Source organism: Zootoca vivipara, chromosome 12, assembly GCF_965207765.1.
Source record: "Zootoca vivipara chromosome 12, rZooViv2.hap1.1, whole genome shotgun sequence".
Taxonomy (NCBI): Eukaryota; Metazoa; Chordata; class Lepidosauria; order Squamata; family Lacertidae; genus Zootoca; species Zootoca vivipara.
Genome location: NC_142595.1, coordinates 39360429 through 39384180, shown reverse-complemented (window position 1 = coordinate 39384180; position 23752 = coordinate 39360429). Strand labels below are relative to the sequence as shown.

The following is a 23752-nucleotide window of genomic DNA, read 5'->3' as shown; positions in this document are numbered from 1 at the left end:
GATTCTGCAGGTGAAAATGTAGATGCTTCTAAAAACTTCAGAGCATATGCAGAACTGAGTCCACAATAAACTACCCCAAGACTGCTCTCTTTTTTCAGGCTCTAGAAACTATGCTTCTGCCAGGGCAGCTCCGAACATCTTTTTAAAATTAAAATAACCAGTTCCTCACCTCATCAGACTCGTAGAAGAATATTACGATTGAGTATCAGGCTTTTCTTCTTATTTCTCCTTATCACACTGAGTTCCATCTTTAAACAGAGCCCTCCCAGCTAGCCACCTGCAGATATGATTCCCTGCCAATCGCAGGCCCCATCTAGCAGGCTGCAGGAAGTAATGGATTTCCCAGACTGAGTTGTGTCAAAATCCTCCTTCACAAGAGGAGTTCCTTCTTCCCAACTGAGCCTCAAGACAGGTCAGCTTTCACAGGTGAACCGGAACGACTTCCGGCAAGGTGGCGAACAGCACCTAGTCAGTGTGATATCTCTAATTTAATCTTTTAAAGACTTGTTTTAAGACTGTTTTAATGAGCACTGAGATTAGATAGAATTGGGCATTTCACTGTATTTTATAGTGGCTTTTAATTGGGAGGCATCTCTCTGACCTTGTACTTCTGAAATAGCGGGGGGAAGAGAGAACGAAGATGACTCAGCATCTCGGCAGCTCCACTGATAAGAGGAGAGGAATGGGGAAACATTGCAGAGAAGCTGAGGATACAGAGGAAATGGCATGTTTGCCCCTCACCAAGCAAACAAAAATTAATGAATTTTTCTCTGTAAAAACAAAGGATATCTTTAACATACCGACTTCAAATAGCTTCTCTCCCCTAGCAGAGATGATTGATAAAGAAACCACGCTGAAGGAACCATTTGACAAACAGACCATTATTCCCTCAAGCAACAACGCCACTAGACCAAAACGGACCTAAAAAGGATCCAACTACGGTTACTCAGGCAAAAGACTGCACCAGAGAGCAAGAAAGTTATCTCTCTGAAATATTATTTGAACATTCTACCACATTACACCTAGTTGCTAAAACTGTGGACTGTATCTTTAAATATATAAGAGACATCAATGGTTCCCTAGAGAAAATTGTCTCTCTTGTATCTCCAAAAGGTAAAGACAGTCCCTCAGATGCTTTACCGGAGGACAGGGCCGAACAAATGCCCAGAGCATCGATTTTACCACACTCAATTTCACAAATTGGCTGCAAATACGAAAATGAACAAATTCAGTGTGGGAATGTTAGGGATGTGGATTAGGATATATTATTAGATAGATCCTATCCAAGCTTGTGTTATCAAGCTTCCAATATCAGCAGAGTGACATTCCCCTTTTGTGTGCAGCAAAAGTGTGCGTTTAGGTTTGTTAAAACCTCTACAACATTATACTTCCTGGCAAATCCCCTTTGTCCCTCTTAAAAGAAATACACGACACAATAGTATTAAAATAAGATAGAGTTAACAGCGTAATCTCAGAAAGGCAGGCTTATGTAGAAAAGTTACAAATAATGTAGAAAAGTTACAAATTGGCCGCTCAGAGGAATCAAGAGGAAAGGGGAAGCTGCCTGCAACGCCCTTTCAAAACAGATGAAACGAAAGTTTGAGCTGTCTTTTGGCCCTGCTCCTAATGGGCTTGGGGTGGGGTGGGGTTGGGGGGTTAAAGGAGGGCTCTCCCGGGCTCAGGGCAGTTGAAAAGGAGCGGACCCCAGGCAAGAAGGGGCTCTACCTGCTTGCTGAGCTGGAGGGTCCTTTGCAGCGCCCAAAAACCTTTTATTAAGAAATAATATTTTAAATATTGGATTTTCTGTGAAAGAATTCACTTCAAGGTGAAGTGCCTGAGGAATTGAATGGGTGGAGGGTGGAGGGGTTGGAGGAGAGGCGGAAAGAGGAGCTATTTTCTCCTTGGCTAGGGGGCACAATTTTGGACGGTTCTGCCAGGGGCGCACCTAGCTACGGCCCTGGCCACTGCTCTCCCTCCCCAGCTGCTCCTTACTTTTCCCAGTGGCGGCCAGGAGCTCCTTGGCGCGGTCCTTGCAGTTGATGGCTTTCAGCACCTTTGCGGTCAGCTTCACTGCGTACTCCTGCATACTCCTCGGTGTGGAAGCTGACCAGCAGGTTCGTCAGGTCCAGCGCCTCTGCCTTCTGCAGCTTCTCTCGGGGGATGTTCGTGTAGCCCTTGCGCACGGGGAACCCGTTCAGCTTGGTCTTGAGCCTTCAGCTCAAGGTCTTCAGCTCGCCCTCGCTCAAGTTCTCCAGGCACTCCAGCAGGCAGTCCTGCGCGCTCCTCGCCATGGTGCTCCTTCAGTGCCAGCAAGAAATGAACTTTGTTTCGTGGAAGCTGCAAGATTGAAAGCAGTGAGGGAACCGCCAGAAAGCCCTCGGCACAGGAGCGATGGAGGTGGAGACACTCCTTCAGGTATACTGGACCGAGGTTGTTTAGGGCTTTAAAGGAGGTGGAGACACTCCTTCAGGTATACTGGATCGAGGTTGTTTAGGGCTTTAAAGGTCAGCACCAACACTTTGAATTGTGCTCGGAAACATACTGGGAGGCAATGCAGGTCTTTCAAGACCGGTGTTATGTGGTCTCGGCAGCTGCTCCCAGTCACCAGTCTAGCTGCCGCATTCTGGATTAATTGTAGCTTCCGGGTCACCTTCAAAGGTAGCCCCACATAGAGCGCATTGCAGTAGTCCAAGCGAGAGATAACTAGAGCATGCACCACTCTGGCGAGACAGTCCATGGGCTGGTAGGGTCTCAGCCTGCATACCAGATGGAGCTGATAAACAGCTGCCCTGGATACAGAATTAACCTGTGCCTCCATGGACAGCTGTGAGTCCATGGTCCTTCAGGGGCACAGTTACCCCATTCAGGACCAGGGAGTCCTCCACACCTGCCAGCCTCCTGTTCCCCACAAACAGTACTTCTGTCTTGTTCAACCTCAATCTGTTAGTCGCCATCCAAGAGGTGAAGGAAATGAGCAGGGGGTTTGCAAATGAGCACAAAGCTTTTCTTTTGTTTGAGAAAAATGTTTTATCTCTCCCCTCCCCCCAACCTGTTGGCTTCTTGTCGTGTTCTGTAGTGTCTTTTTTGCAAGATTTCCTGGGCGATTGATACTGAGAATGAGGTGGGAGGAGGAATCGATTTTTTTCACGGGTGTTCAGCCAGACATGCCGAGTGCTGGGACCCATTTTTTCTTTTCCTTTCCAGTCTGCTCTGTTAAATGAGCGCAGCAGCTTGATAGGGGTGGGGGGGAGGTGGGAGAGAGGCATCACTCGGCAGCGGACACGTAGCAGGTTGTTGCTTGGCTTGCATGCACATTTTTGCGTGCGCTCGGTTTTGCAGTGAAACCCGCCGTGCAGCTCCCCGCTTTTCCTCCCAGGCTAACTTGACGGATTTGTCAGTCAGACACCTCCCGGGAGGAAATTCTGCGTGGCTTCTTTGGCGCTCGGAGCCTGCCTCCTCCTCCTCCTCCTCCTCCTCCTCCTCCTCCTCCTCCTCCTCCTCCTCCTCCTCCTCCTCCTCCTCCTCCTCCTCCTCCTCCTCCTTCTTCTTCTTCTTCTTCTTCTTCTTCTTCTTCTTCTTCTTCTTCTTCTTCTTCTTCTTCTTCTTCTTCTTCTTCTTCTTCTTCTTCTTCTTCTTCTTCTTCTTCTTCTTCTTCTTGTTGTCACATTCTGGTGCAGTCAGCGACCTCGCCTCACTCAGCAGGAGGCGCGGCGCAATCCCCACCCAGGAAGGAGGTTTTGCTTTCCGTCACGGGCTGGGACAGAGGAAGCTGCAGCTATAGCAGCTTGTAGCAACTCTGGTCGAGGTGCTGGGCATGTGCGAGTAGCATATAAACGAGGTGGAGTGGAGGCTCTCCAAAGTAGCATGCGGGAGGGGGAGGCACCTAGGAGAGCTTTTTAATCAAGGTTTTTTTTGGGGGGGAGGGGATCATGAGATATGTGCGGTTCTGTTATTTTCTGGTGTCTGCCTTACGCCCCCCCCCTTCTATATATAAAGCAAAGAAGGGTGTTATATATGTGGGATGGAACACTGGGGCAGACAAGTCACAACAGTTCCTAGAGTGTCCACTAAGAGGAACTCACCTGGGGGAACACCTGACTAAGTTCAGCTTCCTGTTCCTCCAGACATGCAGATGAGATGGATTAGCTGGCAGATAAAAGCCCCTAGCCAGCAGCCATTCTCTCTCTTAGCCATCTCTTCTTCAATGGGAACACATCTCCAGAGAATCTACAGTTAGGATGGTTCTCCCTCTCGGCCTGCAGCCAAGAGAGAGACCAGATGGAGCCTTACTCTACTAAGTAGACTCCAGATGTATATATTTGTAACTTTTCTACGTAAGCCTGCCTTTCTGAGATTACGCTGTTAACTCTATCTTATTTTAATACTATTGTGTTGTGTATTTCTTTTAAGAGGGAAAAGGGGGATTTGCCAGGAAGTATAATGTTGTAGAGGTTTTAACAAACCTAAACGCACACTTTTGCTGCGCACAAAAGGGGAATGTCACTCTGCTGATATTGGAAGCTTGATAACACAAGCTTGGATAGGATCTATCTAATAATATATCCTAATCCACATCCCTAACATTCCCACAATATAGAATCATAGAATCATAGAGTTGGAAGAGACCACAAGGGCCATCCAGTCCAACCCCCTGCCAAGCAGGAAACACCATCAAAGCATTCTTGACATACGCCTGTCAAGCCTCTGCTTAAAGACCTCTAAAGAAGGAGACTCCACCACACTCCTTGGTAGCAAATTCCACTGCTGAACAGCTCTTACTGTCAGGAAGTTCTTCCTAATGTTTAGGTGGAATCTTCTTTCTTGTAATTTGAATCCATTGCTCCATGTCCGCTTCTCTGGAGCAGCAGAAAACAACCTTTTTCTGCTGCTCCAGAATATAACGGGGAGATTCCTAAAGGTAGCAGAAGGAGACTTGCTGGGACCCGGGAAAGCAAAGTGCCAAGCCCTGATTCGCTTCACGGGAGCGGAGAAACAGCCAGGGAGGTGGTTTAATTTTCAGGACGAATTAGAAAAAACTACGGTCTTCGTAGAATTATAGAATTGGAAGAGACCCCGATGGTCATGTAGTCCAACCCTCTATTGTAGCCTGAATCTCAACTAAAGCATACACACTAATTCAACGTATTGATTTATTTTTTGGAGGGGTGGTAGTGGTGGGAAATAATCGCAATAAACATGAAAAAACTTTAACAGCCACGGCCTACCTGCCCTCGTTATGCCCAAATCCTACAAACAGCAACAAAACAAAAATAACTATTTCCAACAATTGAGTGTCACAGATTGCATACAAACAAAACACACATTCACATTATGTCAGTCCTGAATCGAGAGCATTAGTTTTATATTCCAAATTTCTGTACCAGTTACATTAATAAACATCTGTAAATTGCTGCCTGCAGCCAGATGCATATAAAATCAGGATCCACAAGGTGGCGAAAAAGGGTTGTGGTTTTATTTACCCTGTAAAAGTGTCCTGGAAGTGCACTCCATGGTCTCTCGAGGCAGACAGAACTAAAATATCCACCTGATGAAGTTAAACAACAGATCAACAGAGCCAGACAGATACCTAGGGAGAACCTGCTGCAAGACAGACCCAAAAAAGAAAATAACAGAACACCACTAGTCATCACATACAGCTCCCAAGTTAAAACAGTACAACGCATCATCAGAGATCTACAGCCTCTCCTGGACAATGACAGCTCCCTCTCTCAAGCTCTGGGAGGAAGACCTTTCATTGCCTACAGACAGCCACCCAATCTTAAACAACTCCTCACCCACAATAATACAACCACCAGACTTAACATGGACACTGGTACCAGAGCCTGCAATAAACCCAGATGCCAACTTTGCTGCCACATACACCCAGACAACACCATTACTGGCCCCGACAACATCCAACATACCATCTCAGGACTATTTAATTGCTCATCCTCTAACATTGTGTATGCCATCAAATGCCAACAGTGCCCTTCAGCTCTCTATATTGGACAAACAGGCCAAACCCTACGCCAAAGGATAAATGGACATAAATCTGACATCAGGAACCAGAAGACAGAAAAACCAGTAGGAGAACACTTCAATCTCCCAGGACATTCTATACAAGATCTCAAAGTAGCTGTCTTACTACAAAAGAATTTCAGAAATAGACTGGAAAGAGAAGTTGCTGAATTACAACTTATCACCAAGCTCAAAACCATGGAGGGACCTGGTTTGAACAGAGATATCGGATTCTTATCTCATTATACATGATAAGCGATCTTCAGCCATCTCCACCCTTGCTTTTTCATGCAAAACCATTTGCAGTCGTTTTCGGTCATCAACAGCTATCAGTCAGTCAATCACCCATTTCCACCACCCTTCTGAGTGATCCCCCCTCCCCCTCCCCACCCCTTCTCTACATAAGTGCCTGGGGACTCCCATTTCACTGTATCTGAAGAAGTGTGCATGCACACGAAAGCTCATACCAAAATAAAAACTTAGTTGGTCTTTAAGGTGCTACTGAAGGAATTTTTTTATTTTAGATATCAACAAATTTTCCATGAAATTGTAATGGTCCAAATGTTCCTAAACTTAGCAGGTACTGTAGATCTAGATTTTCCAGAGTTTTCCACTTACAAATTACTGTCCGCCTTGTATTAGCAGCTCTTTAAATTTAATATTAGAATTTGGTCCTACGAATAAGGACAATAAAAATAGCTTAGATGTAAGAGCAATGTAATTTTAACCAGTTTGTTACGAACATTAGCCCAAAATGGTTTAATACATGTGCATTCCCACTAAAGCTGGTAGTATCTACACTTACTGTTTCAGTCCCAACAACAAATTATATAGGCGAGAGAGCTATCAACTGTAAAGACTATCAACTAGAGACTTGCAGCTCCTAGCCTTAATGTTTGAATTAAGGGAGGTGGAGGTTGCATGAGGCTTCGTGATTTGGCTAAGATTGGAGAGACTGAGGCTTGTGAATTCCATTTCTAGTAAGCCTCTCCATAACCTTCTCTTTTCCTTAACATTATGTGAGTACTGTTCTTTCTGAAAAAGCATTTTTTAAATACAAAATATTTTATTAACGAGAATATATAATAATTATGATAATCACATCATATATGCAAGCAGTAATGGATAAAGAAATAAAACAATGTAAGACAAATTTTATTGAGCAAGAATTCAAGTCCTCTACTTTTCTAGGAACAATTTCTGCCAATTAAAGGAACAATAGTGGCATGATTGCTAAGAAGAAGTGAAGACCATGCTTCCCCTTTGCATTAACCAAAAAGGAGAGGGGGCTGGATTTTCCAGGTCCCCCTTGATTTTTTGTTTCATTTGGCTTTTCTTGCTTAAACTGAGCCCTGGAAATCAGGGGTTACTGAAAAGGGTCAGAAGCAGCACATATGCAGGCTGATAGCAGAAACAATAATGTTGTAATTACTGAATCAAGCAAGACTTGAGATCTAATGGAGGATTCAGTTGTGGAATAGCCAGGCCAGCTTCTTGGTATGCCAATGGTTCCCTAAGTATGAGTTGTTAGGGTAGCAAAGGAAGTGGTTTTGTGCCATAGAACACATGGGCATCTTTTGCCAGCGGATTGATCTCTGCTGCCATTCAGGCAAAATGGAGTGGTGGGGAGGGGGAAGGAGCAGAAGAGGAACATTCAACTGGTCTTCTGGTTGCTGGAGACCAAGTACACACTGGCAATGGAAATTGGTGTTATCAGGGTGAATGGGCACTGTTCCACCAACATCAGCCAGCACCCACCTGCCTGCCGTCTTACTAATATCCAGTGCAGGGGGTGGCCTTGGTTGTGCCAGCTTCCTCTCCTTAGTCTCTTGTAAAGCTCAGCAGGGAGGAGGATGGAGGCAAAACTAGAATTAGTTGGCTCTGCCTGTCATTTGCTCTAGTGCCACCTACTGCTGGGCTCCCTCCCTTCCACCCTATCAGTCCCAACAGGTGCCAGCCACTACTGAAACATACAGACTTACCTGCTGTGGTGGTAAATCTTGTTCCTCCTGTGCTCATAATAAAATAAAATAAAAATAAAAATTGTGGGAATACTTATGGTCATACTTTGGCTTCTTGCTCTGAATCTTCTTCCACATCTGGTACAACCCTGAATTAGTTTGGTTTCGGTAGGCATGCAAGTAAGTGTTATACTCCATGAAAGGCCTACCTCCACCTCAGAAAATCAATCTAGTTTTTCACCTCCCACCCCCCCACCCCATGGTGTGTCCTGCTAGTGCTTTTTCAAAATTTATTTTAAAGTTGGTATGCTATGCACACTTGGGATTAAGCCAACAACTGATGTTGCTCCGTGAACTGCCCTGAAACATCAGTGTAGGAATGTTCAGGGAGGCAGGAGAGGATATATTGTTTAATTATATCCTTCCCAACTTGTGTTAACAAGTTCTATGATTTAGCAGAGTAACGTTCCCCTTTTAAACTCACACAGCGGATAGGTTTGCCAGGCTTGCATAAGCCTCTAAAATAAGTTTCCTGGTAATTCCCCTTTTATTCCCTCTTAAAAAGGATAGACACAACACAGTCTTGTATAAAAGAGTTTGCTCACACGTTCTGTTCACAAATGGATCCCAGAAGGCATCTTAGGCTAAGCAGGTGTTGCTTATTTGACAAATGTAGTCAGAGAGATGGCAGCCTCCACTAAGGTATTTTCTTACCTGCACAGGTGAGGCCACGCCCACCTCTGATCACATGTTGAGGAAGTCTGTCCCAGCCTAGTAGGAAACAGGAAGTTTTGACTGGTTGGTCCAGACATCCCCTTTTTATGTCCACTCTAGGGATGTTGTACTTGATGGCTCTTTTGTTTCACATCCCACACAGATATTATGTGGAACCTGAAGTAGTGCTTGAAACTACTGAAGGGGAGGTTGTATTTATTGTGATTTCACCATGCTCTGTATTATCTGAAAAGGAAAACATTTATTTAAAAAGCAGGACTTCACAGCAGCAATCTACTCGCCTGCGAGTCTCATAATGATCAGTGGGACTTATTCCCGAGCCGACAGGTGCATAAGATTGGCTGCAATCCTATGCAAGCCTTGCATCCAACTTGAACCTAAAAATCTGCACAAAGCTGCACCAGAGAATTGTAGGGTTGGAAGGTACTGGACTAGACTAACTCCTGTAAAGACAAGTGGAAACTATGGTAAACAGATGAGTAGATATAATTGGAAATGCATATAAAGTAGAAAACTAAGGATCCAAGTTTGGGGTGGAGGGAAGCTAAATGCTAATAGAGTAATAGAAGTGTGCATGCACACGAAAGCTCATACCAATAACAAACTTAGTTGGCCTCTAAGGTGCTACTGGAAGGAATTTTTTTTATTTTGTTTCGAGAGTAACAACAGAATAAGTAGACAAGCAACACAATTCCCCCCCCCCTTTTATTTAAGCACACATTTTGAATGTTGAATGTTTTGAGATTTTATTTGCTTACTGTGGATTTTGACATGTATGGGAAACAAATATGAATTTTTAAAAAAGAAAAAAAAAATCCTAGAATCCTAGAATAGTAGAGTTTGAAGGGACCCTGAGCCCTTATGTTGTTATTACAATAATAATAAAACAACAACAATTGTGCAGCAGGCCTGTTTACCAGTACCGGTAGCTGCTAGATGGCAGGCTAAAAAGCGATCCTTGGGGGAGCTGTGAGCGATCCTGTGAGCGATGACTGGCCTGCAAGCCACCGTAGAGGGCTGAGCATCCTATCTGAGCTACGAGCGATCTTGGGAGCCCTGAGGGGCGGAGATGGCTCCAGTCGCGCAGCGCCCCCCCTGCCGGCCCGGTACCCTGGCGCCCCGTGCCACCGGGACTACAACTAGAGCCGGGCCTGTGCGCGTCCTCTCTGGGCTGCGAGCGATCCTCGGGGGCCGGGCGTCCTCTCTGGCTTGCGAGCGATCCTCGGGGGGCTGCGCGTCCTCTCTGGGTTGCGAGCGGTCGTCTGGGGGCTGCGCGTCCTTTCCCGGCTGGCTGCGCCCGCGGCAGTACTGGAGGAAAAAAGGAGAAAAAGTACGCTGGAGGCTGGCCAAGAGCGGAATGGCTGCCCTAGGAACCCGACTGACCCAGGACCCTCGGGGAGCGGAGGAAGATCCACCGCCCCTTTGCTCCTTACGCAGTTCCCCGCCATTGAGCCGACGAACGGGGAGGGTGGCATTGGGCACTCAGGGGAATCAAGAGGGGCCGGGAAGCTGCTGGCAACGCCCTTTCAAAACAGATGAAACGAAAGTTTGAGCTGTCTTTTGGTCGCGCTCCTAATAGGCTTGGGGGGTGGCGTGGGGGGGGGGTGAAGGAGGGCTCTCCCAGGCTCAGGGGAGTCGAAAAGTAACGGACCCTAGGCAAGAAGGGGCTCTACCTGCTGGCTTCGCTGCAGGGTCCTTTGCAGCGCCCCAAAACCTTTTATTAAGAAATAATATTTTAAATATTGGATTGTCTGTGAAAGAATTCATTACAAGGTGAAGTGCCTGAGGAATTGAATGGGTGGAGGGTGGAGGGGTTGGAGGAGAGGCGGAAAGAGGAGCTATTTTCTCATTGGCTAGGGGGCGCAATTTTGGACGGTTCTGCCAGGGGCGCAAGATCACCTAGCTTCTCTCTCCCCCCAGCCGCTCCTTACTTTTCCTAGTGGCGGCCAGGAGCTCCTTGGCGCGGTCCCTGCAGTTGATAGTTTTCAGCACCTTGGCTGTCAGCTTCACTGCGTACTCCTCGGTGTAGAAGCTGACCAGCAGATCTTTTAGGTCCAGGGCATCCGCCTTCTGCAGTCGCCCTTTGGGGATGTTGTCGTAGCCCTTTGGGGTGGGGAACTCGTTCAGCTTCGCCTTGAACCGCCTCAGCTCGCCCTTGTTCAAGTTCTCCAGGCACTCCAGCAGGCAGTCCCGGGCGCTCTTCTTCGCCATGGTGCTCCTTCAGTGCCAGCGAAATGAACTTTGCTTCGCGGAAGCTGCAAGATTGAAAGCAGCGATCGTGCCTGGGTGGGGTTGGAGAGCGGGGGATGTAGGACACGGATTGAGGAGAGGAGAGGAGAGAGGCGTGGCCTGAGTGAAAGCGAAAGCGCCAAAAGGTGGCGGAAACGCTCCTAAGAGGTGGCCGCGCTTTTCTCTGTCTGTTTTCTTAGCACGCTGGGCAGATACGGTTTTCCCCATTATAAACATTTGCTTACAAAAGCCACTCAGGTAGGGGCGGAGCAAGGGAGGTGTAGCTGCCTGGCGCCTCGGAGGTGCCGCGATTTCCGCCCCCCCCCCAACGCTCAACAACAACTCTGGCTCTGCAAAGAAGCCCAACAACTCTGGCTTCCCCAAAGAAAGCTCAATAACTCTGGCTCCCCCCAAAGAACTCAACAACTTTTGTCACTGCCAGTTTTTTTTTATAGTGGGAGTAGATCGTAGTCTCTTGGACATGCCTGCTATAAATAAAATAACACAAGACAAAACACAATCCATTCTGTAGATTTAAGTATCTGTCAACAGTCACCTACTTGTTATCAGAGGCCCAGAATCCACATTCCTTTGTAAGAGAATGTGAAATAAAGTCAAAACATTTTTGCAGGCAAAAACAATAAAAAATAAAATTAAAAAATCAATGGGGTTTGACAATAAATTCCCCCCACCGGGTACCACCTGATCTTGCTGCGTCAATGCTTCCAGGTGCCAAGTTGTGCAGGCAAACCCTCCAACATTTCTCTGATGAAAATAGGGGAACAACAACAACTTTATTATTTATACTCCGCCCATTGGACGGGTTACCCTAGCCACTCTGAGCGGCTTCCAACATATATAAAAACATAATAAAACATTAAATTTTAAGAAAGACTTCTCTATGCAGGGCTGCCTTTAGGTTTCTTCTAAAGGTTCTCTAGTTACTTGTATCTCCTTGGCTTGGGGGTACAAAACTCCAGACCCTCCAGTATTTCTCCGATGAAAATAGGAACATCCTAAGGAAAAGTGGGACATTCCAGGATCCAATCAGAAACCAGACGGCTTCTGTAAATCCAGGATGGCTTTTGAAAATAGGGGCGCTTGGAGGGTGTGCAGCTCACGGCTCTTGCAGGAGCGAAATTCTGGAGAGATGGGGTGGTGGGACTTGGGGGGACTAAGCAGGTTTGTAAGAAATAAAGAGAAAAGCCATGCGAAGAGCCAGGCGCTGGTCTGTGTGGGAATGTTAGGGATGTGAATTAGGATATATTATTAGATAGATCCTATCCAAGCTTGTGTTATCAAGCTTCCAATATCAGCAGAGTGACATTCCCCTTTTGTGCACAGCAAAAGTGTGCGTTTAGGTTTGTTAAAACCTCTACAACATTATACTTCCTGGCAAATCCCCTTTGTCCCTCTTAAAAGAAATACACGACACAATAGTATTAAAATAAGATAGAGTTAACAGCGTAATCTCAGAAAGGCAGGCTTATGTAGAAAAGTTACAAATATATACATCTGGAGTCTACTTAGTAGAGTAAGGCTCCATCTGGTCTCTCTCTTGGCTGCAGGCCGAGAGGGAGAACCATCCTAACTGTAGATTCTCTGGAGATGTGTTCCCATTGAAGAAGATATGGCTGAGAGAGGGAATGGCTGCTGGCTAAGGGCTTTTGTTGTTGTTGTTTAGTCATTTAGTCGTATCCGACTCTTCGTGACCCCATGGACCATAGCACGCCAGGCACTCCTGTCTTGCACTGCCTCCCGCAGTTTGGTCAAACTCATGTTCGTAGCTTCGAGAACACTGTCCAACCATCTCGTCCTCTGTCGTCCTCTTCTCCTAGTGCCCTCCATCTTTCCCAACATCAAGGTCTTTTCCAAGGATTCTTCTCTTCTCATGAGGTGGAGCCTCAGCTTCACGATCTGTCCTTCCAGTGAGCACTCAGGGCTGATTTCCTTAAGAATGGATAGGTTTGATCTTCTTGCAGTCCATGGGACTCTCAAGAGTCTCCTCCAGCACCATAATTCAAAAGCATCAATTCTTCGGCGATCAGCCTTCTTTATGGTCCAGCTCTCACTTCCATACATCACTACTGGGAAAACCATAGCTTTAACTATACGGACCTTTGTCGGCAAGGTGATGTCTCTGCTTTTTAAGATGCTGTCTAGGTTTGTCATTGCTTTTCTCCCAAGAAGCAGGCGTCTTTTAATTTCGTGACTGCTGTCACCATCTGCAGTGATCAAGGAGCCCAAGAAATTAAAATCTCTCACTGCCTCCATTTCTTCCCCTTCTATTTGCCAGGAGGTGATGGGACCAGTGGCCATGATCTTGGTTTTTTTGATGTTGAGCTTCAGACCATATGTTGCGCTCTCCTCTTTCACCCTCAGTAAAAGGTTCTTTAATTCCTCCTCACTTTCTGCCATCAAGGTTGTGTCATCTGCATATCTGAGGTTGTTGATATTTCTTCCGGCAATCTTAATTCCGGCTTGGGATTCATCTAGTCCAGCCTTTCGCATGATGAATTCTGCATATAAGTTAAATAAGCAGGGAGACAATATACAACCTTGTCGTACTCCTTTCCCAATTTTGAACCAATCAGTTGTTCCATATCCAGTTCTAACTGTAGCTTCTTGTCCCACATAGAGATTTCTCAGGAGACAGATGAGGTGATCAGGCACTCCCATTTCTTTAAGAACTTGCCATAGTTTGCTGTGGTCGACACAGTCAAAGGCTTTTGCATAGTCAATGAAGCAGAAGTAGACGTTTTTCTGGAACTCTCTAGCTTTCTCCATAATCCAGCGCATGTTTGCTATTTGGTCTCTGGTTCCTCTGCCCCTTCGAAATCCAGCTTGCACTTCTGGGAGTTCTCGGTCCACATACTGCCTAAGCCTGCCTTGTAGAATTTTAAGCATAACCTTGATAGCGTGTGAAATGAGCGCAATTGTGCGGTAGTTGGAGCATTCTTTGGCACTCCCCTTCTTTGGAATTGGGATGTAGACTGATCTTCTCCAATCCTCTGGCCATTGCTGAGTTTTCCAAACTTGCTGGCATATTGGGTGTAGCACCTTAACAGCATCATCTTTTAAAATTTTAAATAGTTCAACTGGAATATCATCACTTCCACTGGCCTTGTTATTAGCAATGCTTTCTAAGGCCCATTTGACTTCACTCTCCAAGATGTCTGGCTCAAGGTCAGCAACCACACTACCTGAGGTGTACGAGACCTCCATATCTTTCTGGTATAATTCCTCTGTGTATTCTTGCCACCTCTTCTTGATGTCTTCTGCCTCTGTTAGGTCCTTACCACTTTTGTCCTTTATTATGGTAATCTTTGTACGAAATGTTCCTTTCATATCTCCAATTTTCTTGAACAGATCTCTGGTTTTCCCCATTCTATTGTTTTCCTCTATTTCTTTGCATTGCTCATTTAAGAAGACCCTCTTGTCTCTCCTTGCTATTTTTTGGAAATCTGCATTCAGTTTCCTGTATCTTTCCCTATCTCCCTTGCATTTTGCTTGCCTCCTCTCCTCCGCTATTTGTAAGGCCTCGTTGGACAGCCATTTTGCTTTCTTGCATTTCCTTTTCCTTGAGATGGTTTTCGTTGCTGCCTCCTGTATAATGTTACGAGCCTCCATCCATAGTTCTTCCGGCATTCTGTCCACCAAATCTAAATCCTTAAACCTGTTCCTCACTTCCACTGTGTATTCATAAGGGATTTGATTTAGATTGTATCTTACTGGCCCAGTGGTTTTTCCTACTTTCTTCAGTTTAAGCTGGAATTTTGCTATAAGAAGCTGATGATCTGAGTTACAGTCAGCTCCAGGTCTTGTTTTTGCTGACCGTATAGAGCTTCTCCATCTTTGGCTGCAGAGAATATAATCAATCTGATTTCGATGCTGCCCATTTGGTGATATCCATGTGTAGAGTCGTCTCTTGTGTTGTTGGAAAAGAGTGTTTGTGATGACCAGCTTGTTCTCTTGACAGAACTCTATTAGCCTTTGCCCTGCTTCATTTTGAACTCCAAGGCCAAACTTGCCAGTTGTTCCTTTTATCTCTTGGTCCCCTACTTTAGCATTCCAATCCCCTGTAACGAGAAGAACATCCTTCTTTGGTGTCATTTCTAGAAGGTGTTGTAAGTCTTCATAGAACTGGTCAATTTCACTTTCTTCAGCACCGGTAGTTGGTGCATAAACTTGGATTACTGTGATGTTAAAAGGTCTGCCTTGGATTCGTATCGAGATCATTCTGTCATTTTTGAGATTGCATCCCATTACAGCTTTTGCCACTCTTTTGTTGACTATGAGGGCCACTCCATTTCTTTTACGGGATTCTTGCCCACAGTAGTAGATATGATAGTCACCCGAACTGAATTCACCCATTCCCTTCCATTTTAGTTCACTGATGCCCAGGATGTCAATATTTATTCTTGCCATCTCATTTTTGACCACATCCAGCTTACCTCTATCCATGGTTCTTACATTCCAGGTTCCTATGCAATATTTTTCTTTACAGCATCGGACTTTCCTTTCGCTTCCAGGCATATCCGCAACTGAGCGTCCTTTCGGCTTTGGCCCAACCGCTTCATCAGCTCTGAATCTACTTGTACTTGTCCTCTGCTCTTCCTCAGTAGCATGTTGGACGCCTTCCGACCTGAGGGGCTCATCTTCCAGCGTCATAATTTTTATATGCCTGTTGTCTTTGTCCATAGAGTTTTCTTGGCAGGGATACTGGAGTGGCTTGCCAGTTCCTTCTCCAGGTGGATCACGTTTGGTCAAAACATAACTTCTCTAAGTTATTTAAGCCCCTTCGCCACGACAAGGCAGTGATCCATGAAGGGGAAGGGCTTTTATCTGCCAGCTAATCCATCTCATCTGCATGTCTGGAGGCATGGGCATACCCAGGATCAAAGCTAGGGGGTGCACACCAGCCACGCCCCCAGCCACGCCCCCCAGCCACCTGATTGGCTAGCTGGCAATGACATGGCCAGGATCCCCCCAGGAGGCATGGTCAACGTCCACGCCCCCCGGAGGAAAGGGGGCCGTTTGCAAGGCAGTACACGGAGCCACCCGTGCTTGCACTCCCGCCTCGCCGGCTCCTTTAATGGCACCATCTTTTAAAATTTTAAATAGTTCAGCTGGAATATCATCACTTCCACTGGCCTTGTTATTAGCAGTGCTTTCTAAGGCCCACTTGACCTCACTCTCCAAGATGTCTGGCTCAAGGTCATCAACCACACTACCTGGGGTGTTACGAGACCTCCATATCTTTCTGGTATAATTCCTCTGTGTATTCTTGCCACCTCTTCTTGATGTCTTCTACTTCTGTTAGGTCCTTACCACTTTTGTCCTTTATTATGGTAATCTTTGTATGAAATGTTCCTTTCATATCTCCAATTTTCTTGAACAGATCTCTGGTTTTCCCCATTCTATTGTTTTCCTCTATTTCTTTGCATTGCTCATTTAAGAAGACCCTCTTGTCTCTCCTTGCTTTTTTTTCTTTGAAATCTGCATTCAGTTTCCTGTATCTTTCCCTATCTCCCTTGCATTTTGCTTGCCCCCTCTCCTCCGCTATTTGTAAGGCCTCGTTGGACAGCCATTTTGCTTTCTTGCATTTCCTTTTCCTTGGGATGGTTTTTGTTGCTGCCTCCTGTATAATGTTATGAGCCTCCATCCATAGTTCTTCAGGCACTCTGTCCACCAAATCTAAATCCTTAAACCTGTTCCTCACTTCCACTGTGTATTCATAAGGGATTTGATTCAGATTGTATCTTACTGGCCCAGTGGTTTTTCCTACTTTCTTCAGTTTAAGCTGGAATTTTGCTATAAGAAGCTGATGATCTGAGTTACAGTCAGCTCCAGCTCTTGTTTTTGCTGACTGTATAGAGCTTCTCCATCTTTGGCTGCAGAGAATATAATCAACCCTTCATGGATCAATGCCTTGTCGTGGCGAAGGGGCTTGAATAACTCAGAGAAGCTATGAGCTATGCCCTGCAGGGCCACCCAAGATGGAAAGGTCATAGTGGAGAGTTTTGACTAAACGTGATCCACCTGGAGAAGGAACTGGCAAGCCACTCCAGTATCCCTGCCAAGAAAACTCCATGGACAAAGACAACAGGCACCCAGCTCTACCTCTCTTTTAAATCAGAACCAGCGAAGGCGGTGAGTGCCTGGAGGCGGTTGGAGGATGTATGGCGGCTAACAGATTGAGGTTGAATCCTGACAAGACAGAAGTACTGTTCATGGGGGACAGGGGGCGGGCTGGTGTGGAGGACTCCCTGGTCCTGAATGGGGTAACGGTGCCCCTGAAGGACCAGGTGCTCAGCCTGGGAGTCATTTTGGACTCACAACTGTCCATGGAGGCACAGGTTAATTCTGTGTCCAGGGCGGCTGTCTACCAGCTCCACCTGGTACGCAGGCTTAGACCCTACTTGCCCGCAGACTGTCTCACCAGAGTGGTGCATGATCTAGTTATCGCCCGCTTGGACTACAGCAATGCGCTCTACATGGGGCTACCTTTGAAGGTGACCTGGAAACTGCAATTAATTCAGAATGTAGCAGCTAGACTGGTGACTGGGAGTGGCCGCCGGGACCATATAACACCGGTCCTGAGAGATCTACACTGGCTCCCAGTACATTTCCGAGCACAATTCAAAGTGTTGGTACTGACCTTTGAAGCCCTAAAGGGCCTCGGTCCAGTATACCTGAAGCAGCATCTCCACCCCCATCCTTGAGCCTGGACACTGAGATCAAGCGCCGAGGGCCTTCTGGCGGTTCCCTCGTTGCGAGAGGTGAGATTACAGGGAACCAGACAGAGGGCCTTCTCGGTAGTGGCACCCGCCCTGTGGAACGCCCTCCCAGCAGATGTCAAGGCAATAAGCAATTACCTTACTTTAAGAGACAACTGAAGGCGGCCCTGTTTAGGGAAGTTTTTAATATTTGATGCTGTATTGTTTTTAATATTCGGTTGGAAGCCACCCAGAGTGGCTGGGGAAACCCAGCCAGATGGGCGGGGTATACAATTATTATTATTATTATTATTATTATTATTATTATTATTATTATTATTCAGATGCCATTGTAAACATACAGTGCAGATGGGATCCAGGAAATTCAAAGTGTTGTTTCTTATATGCATATCAAAAGTCCACGAGGTGGCAGCAAATTCCATCAGATCAACCCCCACATTTAACCCCACAGTGGTACCTCGGTTTAAGAGCAGTCCGGTTTAAGAACGATTTGGTTTACAAACTCCGCAAAATGGGAAATAGTGTCTTGGCTTGAGAACTTTACCTCGGTCTCAGAACGGAATCTGAACGGTGGAAGGGCACTGGCAGCGGGAGGCCTCATTAGGGAAAGTGTGCCTCAGTTTAAGAACAGTTTTGTTTTAACAACAGACTTCCGGAAATGATTAAGTTTGTAAACTGAGGTATCACTGTACTCTCAAGTGATGGTGAGCTTTTCAGACATTGCAATGTACCGGGTTTTTCTGTACCACCTTTCTCAAGACATTTTGGCACCTGAGGCCAGGGCCCAAACTAGGCTTTATTTCACCCAGATCTAAGCCCCAGTTTGGCACATGCCCATGTGCATTGGCACACACACTCACTCACACACACACACACACACACACACACACACAGGCTGGGAGCTTCAATGGCGTCCCTTTGGAGGTTTCCGCCTGGGACAAAAAACCTGGCTAGCTAGCCCCGCCCCCCAGCTATGGCGCTGCCTGAGGTAGAACTACAAAATGCCACCCCTCCAGACCAGGCAACTAAGGGGAGGAAAACAATTAGGTGTTTTAAGGTAAAGGAAGCTTTATCCCCGTAAAGAGAGAGAGAAGGCAAAGTTTTGGGTAGAAATCTATCTGATAATCACACCGATTTCCTTCGAAACGTTTGACCAAAAGGCATCAATATGAGGACTGGCAACCATGGGCACAGCCAGGATATTTGTTAGGGTGGGGGCAGAACCTCAGATTTGTATTGATGGGGGGGGGGAAGCTATCCCCCTGGCCCCTTGGCTGCGCCCATGCTGGAGACTCTGATGAACCTTCGCCTGCCCCTGCAGTGGGAGCGTGTGGAATCCGCCTTTGAACTTCCCCAGATCCGACTCCTGCAAGTCCCGCAGGGCGCCGAGCAGCAGCGAAGGAGGAGGCAGGCACCAGGTCTAGTCCTTCCCCGACAGCGCGGCGGAGCCCAGCAGGAGGTGCTAAAGGAATGATTAATTTAAATCCTTTTTTACAGAAAGCCTCATTCTTGCCGGTACAGTGGTACCTCGGTTTAAGTAAACAATTGGTTCCGGAAGTCTGTACTTAACCTGAAGCGTACTTTCCCATTGAAAGTAATGGAAAGTGGATTAATCCGCTCCAGACAGGTCCATGGAGTACTCAACCTGGAGCATACTTAACCCAAAGTATGAGTGTAATTGGCTCTGGAAGTCCGTACTTAACCTGAAGTGTACTTAACCTGAAGCGAACTTTCCCACTGAAAGTAGTGGAAAGTGGATTAATCCATTCCAGATGGGTCCACGGAGTACTTAAACTGAAAGTACTCAAACCGAAGTGTACTTGAACCGAGGTATCATCATCATCATCATCATCATCATCATCATCTTAATATTTACAACCAGAAGAAGGTTTCCTTTTTGGAATAATAAATTTTCAGAGTAGTTTTTACAGTTATATCAAAAATTACTGATTGGGTTATCCTATTAGAAATGCATAGACAGATAATTATGAAATTGTGGTGGGGTTTAATAACTGTTTATATATTTGGACAACTTTCTGCTGTACTTTATTGGAAGGCAAAAAAATAATCATTTCCTTAATAACAATTTAAACAATTTAACTAAAACAATAACATTATAGCATATGTATCCATGTTTGTTAAGTGATGTGGTTAAACAATTAAAAAAATACTTAGACTCAGTTTTAGCACACCTAAAAAACTTAAAACAAATCCTTATTTCCTGATGAATAGCCTTTGGACTATAATGTAACTTAAAAAGAAAACTATCTTTAGAAAGATTTTTCTTCCAAAAAGACATTATTTAAAAAATACGATTTAAATAAAAAAATTCCGATTTTAAGAAAGCATTGATTTTTATTCACCCTGCTTTTGAGTATAAATGCATGAAATTGTACTCGAAACAAAAAGACCTGGGAGGCGCTGAGAACGCAGCCACAGGCTCGCGTTCCCTGCGCGACTCTGGAGCTTCGCGCCAGGAGCGGGAGCCTGGGGCTGCCACACTGCTGCGCCCCTCAGCCTTTGCTTCTAGGGGGGCAATTGCCCCCTCCTGCCCCCCTGCCTACGCCCATGGTGTTGTCTGGGTGTATGTGACAGCAAAGTTGGCATCTGGGTTTATTGCAGGCTCTGGTACCAGTGTCCATGTATTACTGTGGGTGAGAAGTTGCTTAAGACAAAAAATAAATCAAATAAAACAAAATTCTTATTTGTTAATTCTAGATTCTAACATTGAGATTGGAATTCAATATAGAAAAGGAAAAAGTCTCTGTATAGATTATTTTTAAATCAATGTATTGTATAGTATTTTATTGTGTGAAATTCTTTTTATTCTGTGATATTAAATAAAGTTCTTTCTACAATAAAAAAGAGAAGTTGTTTAAGATTGGGTGGCTTTCTGTAGGCAATGAAAGGTCTTCCTCCCAGAGCTTGAGAAAGGGAGCTGCCATTGTCTAGGAGAGGTTGTAGATCTCTGATGATGAGTTGAACTGTTTTAACTTGGGAGCTGTATGTGATTACTAGTGGTGTTCTGTTATTCCCCCCCCATTTTTTTATTCAGTTTATAATTGAAGCACAATAAAAAAAACATAAATACATAACAATAAACACACATACAAAACAAACATACAAAAAAAATAAAAACTTTCTCAATTCTTAATCTTTTCTTCACATTTTGAGGTGACTTCCTGGAGTCCCCCCTATCTACGCTTCATTATCATTCATCTTTAGCAATTTCTAAATCATATCTTTAACTCATACTACATATCTTCTTTAACATAATTTCCCTAACTAATTCCTCTATATAATTTTACTTTAACTTTTCTCAAAACTTTATTCTTCCTTCTAAAACTACAGCTTATATCCACTTCCAAATCGCTTCATACAATATTTCTTTAAGTAAACTTGAAATTTCTTCCACACTTCTTCCACTGACTCTTCTCCCTGGTCGCAGAGTCTCCCGGTCAGTTCAGCCAGTTCCATATAGTCCATCATGTTCATTTGCCCTTCTTCTACTGTTGGTACCTCTTGTGTTTTCCATTTCTTAGCTATCAATAATATTCCAGCTGCTGTTGTGGCATACAGAAAAAAATGTGATATCTTTTGGGGGGATTTCTTTTCCGACTATACCCAATAAGAAGGCTTCTGGTTTCTTAATAAATGTGTTTTTCAACACTTTCTTTAATTCATTATAAATCTTTCCCCATAAGTCTTTTACTATGGGGCAAGTCCACCACATATGGTAAAAGGTTCCTTCCACAGCTTTACATTTCCAGCATTTATTATCATGTGAATGATAAATTTTTGCTAATTTGTTAAATACCACCTATACATCATTTTCATCATGTTTTCTTTCAATACATTGCATGCTGTAAACTTAATAGTCTTTTCCCACAACCTCTCCCAATCCTCCAACATAATATTATGCCCCACATCTTTCGCCCAGTCAATCATCACAGATTTCACTTGTTCATCTTTTGTGTGCCACTCCAACAGTAAATTATACATATTGGAAAGATTCTTTGTTTTCAATTCTAACAATTCCATTTCCAACTTGGATTTTTCTGATTGGAAACCAATTTTCCTGTGCATTTTAAACACTTCATTAATCTGGTAATATTGAAACCAATCATCAACCTTATCTTTCAACTGTTCATATGACTTTATCTTTAATTGGTCTCCTTCTTCCAACAAAATATCCCTATATTTCAACCACCTAGTTTCCATATTCAGCTTTTTATGGGCCTTAGCCTCTAATGGTGAAATCCATTTGGGTGTTTTTCTTTCTAATAAATCTTTATATCTACTCCAAACATTGAACAATGATTTTCTAATTATATGATTCTTAAAACCTTTGTGGACCTTAATCTTATCATACAATAAATATACATGCCATTGTTATTATCTTTTTTGGGTCTGTCTTGCAGCAAGTTCTCTCTGGGTATCAGTCTGGCTCTGTTGATCTGTTGTTTAACTTCATTGAGCAGATATTTTAGTTCTAAAAATGTTTGCTGTAGATCTCTTAGGTGAGAGTCTCTGTCTGTAGAGTTGGAACAGATGTGGCTGTAACTTAGGGCCTGGCTATATACCAGCGTTTCTCAACCGCTGTTCCGCGGCACACTACTGTGCCGCGAGACGCTGGCTGGTGTGCCGCGACGTGAGGCGACGAGAAGGGCGATTTGCGGCTGCCAATAGGCAGCGCTGACCCGCCAGAAAGGAAGCCGGCCGGGTCAGTCTGGAGGGTGCGGGGGCGCGAAGGGTGTTTCTCCGTCATCTCCTCGCGCTCGCTCCCTGAGCGAGGCAGCGCTTCATGGCCGCGCCCCTGGGCTGAGGGGCCGGGCTTGGAAGCAGGAACATCAAGGGACGGGGCGGATCTCTCCGCCGCCGGACACAAAGCGCCGCCGCCGCTTTCCGCAATCCCGGGAGAAGGAGGAGGAGGCGGCGGCGGAGGCTGCCCCTCGGGTCTCTCTCTCCGGCCCTTCCTCTCTCCCTCCTTGCGTATGAGTCAGGTATTTCCCAGGCCGCCTCCTCGCGCTCTCCCCGCGCGCTCCATGGAGAAGGCAGCGGCGGCAGCGGCGCAGGGCGGCGGGGACTCCGGAGCAGCAGCAGCCCCGTCCAGCGGCAGCAGTAACAGCAGCAGCCGCAGCAGCAGCCACCCCACCTCGGCGGGCTCCTCGCCGTCCTCCTCCGCCAGCCGGGGAGGGCTCTCGGGCCGCCAAGGAGCAGCGGCGACGGCGGCTACACCAGCGGGGAGGCCGGAGGGAGGCAGTGCCGGCAGCAGCAGCAGCCCCAGCTCAGCCGCGGCCAGCCCAGGAGGGAGCGGGGGGCTGGCAGCAGGCAGGACGACGGAGGCGGTGCTCGAGGGCTCTCTCAGCAAGTACACCAACCTCATCCAGGGCCGGCAAAGCAGGTAAATGTTGTGGGAATGACCTCTCTCAGTCTCATTTTTTGGGGTGTGTGTGTGTGTGCCAGTGGGTCGACCTACTTCCTTTCCCCCCTGTCTCCCCACCCTCCCTATACCTCAGTCCCCCACCCATTCCCAACCCCCAGGATTTGCCCCATCTTTTAATGGTGGTGTGCCGCGTGATTTTTTTCATGGAACAAGTGTGCCTTGGCCCAAAAAAGGTTGAGAAACACTGCTATATACAATGGATTGTTTGGTATGTTTGGGATGGTAGCAAGGGCGTACCCACCATGGGGCAAGTTAGGGCAGCTGCCCTACTCTAGAAGCCAGCTGCCCCCCCCCCTCAGGCAAGGCCAAGCACGGCGGGGAACCAGGGAGCGCGGCGCGGCGGGCGGGAACGCCAAACTCGCGCTCCGCTGGGCTGGGCTGCGCTCTGTCTCCGCCCACCAGCCCTGCTTCTAGGGAGGGGCACAGCCCAGCGGAGCGCGAGTTCGCCGTTCCCGCCCGTCACGCCGCGCTCTCCCTCCAGCTCCCCGACACGCCCTCAGGCAAAGCCATGCATGGCGGGGAACCAGGGAGCGCAGCAGGGGGGCCTTCCTGCCCTGGTGAACTCCTGCCTTGCTGCCCCCTTTCCTGGCGCAGCGGCGGCTGCACTATTGCCGGCGCCTCCC

At 46.2% G+C, this 23752-nt stretch overlaps 1 protein-coding gene and 1 pseudogene across 1 annotated transcript; both read right to left on the bottom strand.

Moving 5' to 3' along the window:
- Nucleotides 1-1945: 1945 nt before the first annotated feature.
- Nucleotides 1946-2291, bottom strand: LOC148683999 (apoptosis-associated speck-like protein containing a CARD; annotated as a pseudogene).
- A 7040-nt stretch (nt 2292-9331) lies between these two features.
- LOC148683998 (uncharacterized) lies at nt 9332-11111 on the bottom strand. The gene is made up of 2 exons (XM_088655467.1): nt 10646-11111; nt 9332-10022 (listed from the first exon to the last, which is right to left on the bottom strand). Exons 1-2 carry the CDS (start codon nt 10923-10925, stop codon nt 9628-9630), a joined length of 675 nt encoding a protein of 224 aa, XP_088511593.1. The 5' UTR covers nt 10926-11111; the 3' UTR covers nt 9332-9627.
- Between the last annotated feature and the right edge of the window lie 12641 nt (nt 11112-23752).